Raw genomic sequence first — 7841 nt, 5'->3', positions numbered from 1 at the left:
TTTGTTTGTTAGGGCACCAGTAACACCATTCTAGAAACTCTTTTGAATTTCCCATTTGAAAGTTTTCAACAAAATGCTGTAGACATATATAAGTAACAGTAAAGTACTCTGCCAGGTTGGTCTAGCAAGGGGACATCATCTAGCCCCATCCATTCTCAAACGTCACCTTCATATCACAGCTACTGTTGGCTGATCAGCTCTCACAATCAACAGCTCAGCTTTCATCTTCTGAGAGCTTTTCATAGGCAATTAACATAGAGTGTTAGAGAAGGTGACCAGGATTGTGTTAAATACTCTGAGCTTCAAAAAAATTGTTAAATGTAAGATTATTTTCAAGTGGATAAGGTGACATGGACATGGCTGACAGTTTTAAGTGTAATTTGTAGCGCAGAAATCCATTGTTTTGAAGATAATATTAAAGAAATCTGAGTTTTCTGATTGTAATGAGATTTTCAACTGATGTTTGAATACCATGATGGATCATTTCAGTCACTTGGTTTGGCATCTAATGCTTCCTCCGTAACAGGACTTGTATGGTTCAGGCTAACATTTTTACAGCAACAGGGCAGCAATTTTGATTTTTGTGACTATCATCAGCTAAAGGATTTTGTATTTTCTATATTGGTCAAGTAACTCTCATGTGCCAAGAAACAGAACCGTTTCTCAATTCTAGCCTACCCTGATGCCTCTCTGTATTCCTTACAGATGCTCTTCTATTACCTTTATTACATGTTAGAAGAAAAGCATCTGACATTTTATGAGGAATAAACCCTAGCAGCAATGCAAAGTTCAAGTCTAAACCAGAAACTTTTCCTTCCCATAAGGCCCCTTTTTTGTTTAGGCATCCACATTTTCCCCCACATTTTAAAACTTTGTATGTATTTATGCTGGAACTTTCAAAGCCACCAAGAGGATTTGGATGCCAGACTGCAGCTCTTTTTAACAAGATCTGAACATCCAAATCCATACACAGATTGAATATACATTAGGCTTTGTATAAGTGCTAACAAACAGCTAGCAGAGCTAGCAGCTATGCAACACCCAAAAATATACTCAATTTGATTCTGCAACGCTTTAGTTATTCCAACCAGATCATCTACAGGGAACTAAGCCACCTACTGCCATGGTGAGTTGGTTCTGTTGTGCCAGATACAGAGAGCAAGAAGCTGCAAAGCCATTTTACTTGCAAAGTAAGCCAAATTCTAAATATAAACCTCCCACCACAGTATATTCAATTACAAAGTCACAACGGCCTCCTATTCCAATTAGACTTTTTACAGGATTTTAGGGAACACCACACTCCATCCTCAGTCAACCAGTGCCAGTTCCCTCCTGCAAGGATTCCTCTGTGTCCTTCACCCCCAGAGGGCTGGTTTTCAAGGACAGATGTAGTCAGCACACATCGGGAGGAGGTCTAATCCCAATGGCCCCACATGCTTATGATGGCCAATGAGATTGCCAATTAGTCTTTGACTCCGTGAGCTGTAGAAGTATAAAGCCATGCAGGCACAATCATCAGTCTGGTGCTAGCTGGTGTTCTACTAACATTTTTTTGTCAAGGGTAGCATTTTTTGGCTTATAGGTCTCCCAAAGAGAAGAGTTAAGCATTGTTCTTCAGGAAGTCACATGTCACTTAAAGAAAACAAGTGACACACAGCACAAAGAACTGACAGCAACCAAATATAAATGATAGTTGGAATTGTCAGTGCAATAGACAGCAACAAGGGTTCATATTTATTGAAACTACTTTTATCTAAAACTGCCCTAGGAACAATACCTGTCTTCAGTTGAAGATAAAACACAAACTAAATACGGACTTGTGTAGGCAACTAGTGGTTTTAGTATCATTTTAGAAAATACTTATATATATATAGGTATATTTATAACCTGAAAATGATGATTCCCTAAAAATATGAAGGTTTTTCCTTTTTGTACAGGAATCTGCTTCAACATCAATTTAATGATTACTACTGGTAGATGGAATTTTGATATACATTTGGTAGTGATTTACACCAGTGTTTTCAAGGCTGCCAACAAGCAAATCCAGAAGGCAGGAAGCCAAGATTCCAGAAGAGACAACTGTCTTTTATTTTATAGCTTATGCATTTTGAGCTTAATATGATTTTCCACTAACAAGTTCTGTACCTTCTCCAAAGTGCTAAAACTGGTGTGCAGAATTGCAAAGTAACACAGCCTCTTCAAGGCAAGCTAATATTAAACTCATGGTAAATTATAGAAGTTATACTGTTTACTTAGGGAAAAAAAAACCAGTAAGGTTAAAAGAACTACTCATGATTTATTGCAGACACTTGTTTCAACGGTCACATTTTTAAGCTTGACTATATATGAATCAATGATATATCAGGTATGAATCAATGATATATCAGCTAAGTGTTGTTTCCTGTTTGATACAGAATGGGCAAATACCTAAGAGACAAGGAAGAGACCGTTGTAACAAGAGGAGCACAGGGTATGCATTGGTTATATCGTATGCTTGATAAACAGGATGCAAATAATCTCAAATATTTTCAGGAAGGCATCAAAAACAAGCTGCATTTGAAGGAGCAAAAAGGGCATGAACAGAAACAGTGTTTTCTCACTTTTCAACCAGAACTATAGGAAGTGGGCACATGTTAGCCTGGTGAGGTCCAAATCTTGTGCTAAATATGATGACTGAATGGTTTCTAACGATGATAATACTATGCGAATAGTATGCCATTTGCAACGGCAGTATTAGTGAAGAAAAAGCTATTCATCCATTAGTCTAGACTCTATACATAACATGGGGCCCTAGCTACCACTTCATATCCATCAATGTGAAAGACCAAACATAGTTTTGCTGTTTAAAGTATTTATCGGTCCGCTGATCACCTATTGGAAAGGTGACACCTATTAGGACAGTATGTGCTCATTGCTCCTCAGAGCAATAGCTACCACTTGTTCATTATCACCTGAAACTAAAGTCAGATTAGCTAAGTTGCTGACAATATAGAAAAGGTAGTTCTGTGAGCCATGTGTGCCTCCTGAAACTATAACTGCACAGAACTGAACACCACAAAGAACATCTCTCATTCTATTAGAATTTACTTTGCAAATTAAGACACATAAGTCAAAACTGAACAGGCTGTAGATAGCATAATCTTAACAAGTAGAGAAAAATATTTACCCTGAAATAAAGACAGTAAACTGATATTCCATGTTCAGATATGAACTGGGAATGAGTCCTCCTCTTTGCTTTCCTCTTCCCGGCGCAGGTTTTTGTCTGATTGTAAAACTTACCATCCCATCTCCTTTCTTAGTAACGTTTGTCTATCCCAATGAATTCCCAAATTACCTCTCATTTCATACTCCATGGCACTACAAAGAACAAATGCCAGCTTTAGAAGAAGCACTCTTGCATAGCAGCATGGATCCTGTTGCATGATAGTACAGCGCAGGTGTAGCCTTAGAAACAGGACCTCATTCAAAAACAGGTTATGAACCCACAGGCTGCGAATCTTGACATGCATGACTGAGGAAATGACAAAAGCCACTGCAGACATGATGCTGACCCCACAAGATCAATAATTCTAACCACACTGTATGCTTTTCCTCCACCTGTTACGACCTGTACAATTTATACCTCTGTACACATCCAACTTGTAACAGATTCCCAGGCACCAATTAGACCCTTTCCTATAGCAACAGTTCAAATACACGTGACGCAAAAGGTGTTTAAATAGACACTGCAGAGAAACCAGAGTTACTCTAGACATATTTTCTGTGTATTTTATTGATCTGATACAATATACAAGCATACACAGCAGTATAGGTGTGTGTGTGTATCTGTATACACATACATACACAAAATGCCGTATGTATGATACATACAACAAACAAGGCCAGATTATCTGGTCTTGCAGAAATATGCCCAGCACAGGATCAAAGACCGGGGTGGAGGCATACAAGCCCTTCAGAACTGTGACACCGTCTGTTCCTACAGCTGTCTGGGGACCAGGACAGCTTCTGTAATAGGACAGAAGGACAACAAGTATCTACTTTAGATCTAGTAAGAGAGAAGATGGTTGCTTTTATCTTATCACTGGTTATTCTGTTTTCCAAGGGTGATCCATTATTATTCATAATAATATGATAATCATGACTCACTGGCTTTACACCAGGAGATAAATGAAAGGCGCACAGAAACTGCTAAGTGGGATTCTGCAGCACAAAGACAGCTAATAGCAGATGCCAGAACTGCAGCAGGCCCAACAGGTTGCTGAGACCCGGAGGCTGAGGTGTGCAAAGTCTGGGCAAACACTCAAGAAAGAGCTCAACAGGAATCCTTGCTTTATCCTTTGCCCATCCCCAATCTTGCCATATCTATAGGTCCCTCTAGTACCCTCTTCTAATACCACCACAGAAGCGGTAAGAACACACCAGCATGCTAATAATGTTTTTCCACAGTAAAGAATTGCTACCATTTATTTGTTAGTGACATATTTTATGAGAAAAACAGTGGAATTGATAAAGCTGGTTATCAGGCACCTGGCTGTGTAATTTACACAGGAATCCACAGCTCCCAACAACATGGCCTCACGGTGTATTCTAGGAAGAACAATCCAGATAGTTACCAAGTTTGTGGCTATTAGATATTTTAATTTTTCCAGCTAATGAAAACAGAAAGAATATTGGTGATATAGCTCTGACAGGAATATTTTGCTTGTTAAACAATAACAAAATACATTTTAAGCCCTATTTTTTACCATAAACTATTGTCAGTTAATAACCTAGACTTGTATTTCTTCCTCTGTTGCAAGTTCGTGGCTTGGATCAATAAGACATGTTCCTATCATTTTCCCATCAGACATTACTGGAGAAGCTGTAGGTGTCTGCGCTGTAAGTAAAGAGAGAGAAGGAGAAAAACTAGGGGTCATGGTTGGTGGAGGGTATCTGAGATTATGAATAAGGGGAGAACGAGGGTGTTTTTTAAATGTTTGCCCTGATGTTATGTTGGGCATTCGTGGTGGCACTGTCCTTATGCCAGGCTGAGCTACCGAAGTTATCAAGGGAGGAGGGAAAACAAGAGATTTCCTCTCATTAGGGAAGCTATGAATGTGTATGTTTTCATCTTTCAGTTTTGCAATATCATTAAACACTGAGGCAAGAGATTGAAATCTGGGTTCCCAGCTGAGCACATAATCCCAGTTATAACCACTTCGGGGATCCTCATCAGAGGTGCCAAGAGTCGCAAGTGAATCATACCCAGAGTCCTGCCTATCTGACACGAAGATGTATTCTCTTGTGAGGTCTGTCATTATGTCTTTCTCTTTTATTCCAATTTTTTTTAGTGCTTGAGACAACGTTTTATGTGAGTAGGCTGTGTCACAGGCTTCTCTACCTTCTCCTTTAATGGCCTGTATGCTCTCCATGCTTTGCATGGTAGTCACAACATCTGTTTCTCCAGACTGACAGGAGAGCCGATCAGACTCCCTTGGGATGCCCGAATCTGGCACCCGTGAGCCACACTCGCTCAGCGCTGAGCCAGCACTCTTTCTGCAAGGATGCTCATTGATCCTTTTGATTTCCTCGTCCTCTGCAGTTTCTCCTTCAGCAGAACTGTGGCCACTGGAGTCTGAATGCCTGCAGGGGACACCGTCATCCTTCCCCTCTCTGATTCCTGCTAGGCTCAGCCATTCTGCTATGGCACCCATGGGAAGCATACTGCTCTCAGTACTTTGGATTTTCTGGCAGCCCTTGTCTTCGCTGGATGAATTCACATCAGTAGCTGAGGAGGATACTGCTTCTTTTCTCACACAAGAGTTCATCAGCTCTTTCCTCTTCTGGCTCAGAATAAGTGCAATAAGGCTGACCGCAAGCAGTAGGAACACTATGGAGGAGATGGAAACGCTAATGGTCAGGCTGTGTGCTGACACTATGGGATAACTCTCAGGAGAATCGGAAACATTTACCAAAACAGTGCATACCGTGAACTTTGACTCAATTTTGGGGCTATGAGCTCGTATCAACAATTCCAGAGTGTCATCACTCCTTTTGCTGCCATTTTTCATTCTGTGAACAGTCCGAGTCAAATAAATATTACCACTGGTTTGATTCACAGAAAAGAATGGAGAAGTTTTTAGCAGGGAGTAATGAACGACTCCATCCAGTCCACCATCACTGTCTGATGCTGTCACTCTGCCAAGCAACTGGCCTGCTTCGTTCTTCTCAGGGAGATTAAAGAAATACCGATCTTGTGTAAAAATTGGGTCAAATTCGTCTCTCCCCTCAATATCTACCTGAACTGTAACAGTGGCCAGTGAGTCACCTTTGTCTTTTGCTTGGATTATGAGACAGTACCTATTCTGACTTTCATAGTCAAACATCTGCTTTGTATGAATATCTCCTGTCAAAGGATCAATGAAGAACATGTCATGGTCTCTAGGAGCTTCACGATGAGCCAAACATGAAGACTGGATGGAGTAGGTAAGGTGTCCATAGGGGCCTTTATCAAAATCCAGTGCATTAACAGAGCACACAAAAGAAAAGGTAGGAAGATTTTCACTGACAATGCAGCTCAGGCTGGGAAACAAAAACAGGGGAGCATAATCGTTGTCATCTAGGACGTTAACAAGAACAACAGAAAAAGCCACATTTTTTTCATCAGTTCCTCCATCTGTGGCTTGGATGACCAAAGTGAATTTCATGGTATCCTCATAATCTAGCGTTTTCATCAAATCCACTGATCCTGTTTTCCCATCCAAGTGAAAATGTCCCCTGTCATTTCCAGAGATGATAGCATAAGTGATCTCTGCGTTAGTGCCTGCATCATGGTCATTTGCTGAAACTTCGGTGACATGGCTGCCTACAGGGATGCTTTCTTTGATGTGAATATGGTACTCTGGGCTGCTAAATACTGGAGAATTATCATTAACATCCAGCACAGTTATTAGCACAGTAGCAGTTGAATTCAAGGAAGGTGTTCCATGATCAGAGGCGAGGAGAACCAAACGGTGAGAAGAAGCCTTTTCCCTGTCGAGAACATTGCTCAAAACAAGACTGCCAACAAGTTTGTAGGATGTTTCTGACTCCACGACACTTGTTTCCACAGAGAATAAATTCTCAGCATTGCCATCAATAATAGAGTATTCAACATATGTGTTTTCATGTGTCCAATCATAGTCGATGGCTGAAAACATGAGGATACTTTCTCCAACAGAGGCATCTTCACTCACACTAAGATTGTACAGAACTCTTGTGAACTGAGGGGCATAGTTATTTACATCTTCTACATGCACCTCTACGGAGGTAACTGCACTCAGAGCGGGACTGCCACCATCCATGGCTTCTATCAGGAGCTGAATAATGGAAATCTTTTCCAGCTGTGTCACTGGTCCTGTAGTAAACACCGAACCTGAAAATAAAACAGAATTAAAGAAAGCCCACACTTCACACTCACTAAGGCAAGTAAACGTCATTCCAAAAATTGAATCTAATCAGACATATTTGAAAATGACTACACTGTAATGGCCGCACACCCCAAAGTAACTCTCACATCCAATATCTTAAATCTCTCAAATAAATAAATCTCTTAAATAAATATCTTAAAACCCAAACAATTCTAAGAAATCATAGCTAATGCTGTGAAGCCAAGGCCTACCCACAATGATGCAGTATCAAATATGCATAATGCATTTAGACCAGCAAAAATTTCTCTTCTTAGCAACAAGCCAAACATGCAAACTCCATAAAATAAAAGGCAAAACAAAGCTAAGGAAATATAGGATCCTTATTAGAGATGGCTACGCTGTGCGAGTTCATTACTGAAGATTGTTACTTCTGTTTTGCTTGCAAGACAGTAA

General features: G+C 40.3%; 1 protein-coding gene across 1 annotated transcript in view; it reads right to left on the bottom strand.

Moving 5' to 3' along the window:
- Positions 1-3817: 3817 nt before the first annotated feature.
- Positions 3818-7841, bottom strand: part of DCHS2 (dachsous cadherin-related 2) — a 118478-nt gene continuing 114454 nt past the window's right edge. Inside the window, exon 21 of the mRNA XM_014943042.1 lies at positions 3818-7393. Within this exon, the coding sequence (XP_014798528.1) occupies positions 4770-7393 (2624 nt within the window). The 3' untranslated portion in view covers positions 3818-4769. The remainder of the gene's footprint in view (positions 7394-7841) is intronic.

This window comes from Calidris pugnax, unplaced genomic scaffold (genome assembly GCF_001431845.1).
Source record: "Calidris pugnax isolate Ruff unplaced genomic scaffold, ASM143184v1 scaffold15, whole genome shotgun sequence".
In the NCBI taxonomy this organism is placed as follows: Eukaryota; Metazoa; Chordata; class Aves; order Charadriiformes; family Scolopacidae; genus Calidris; species Calidris pugnax.
This window is presented reverse-complemented; position numbering and strand designations above follow the sequence as displayed.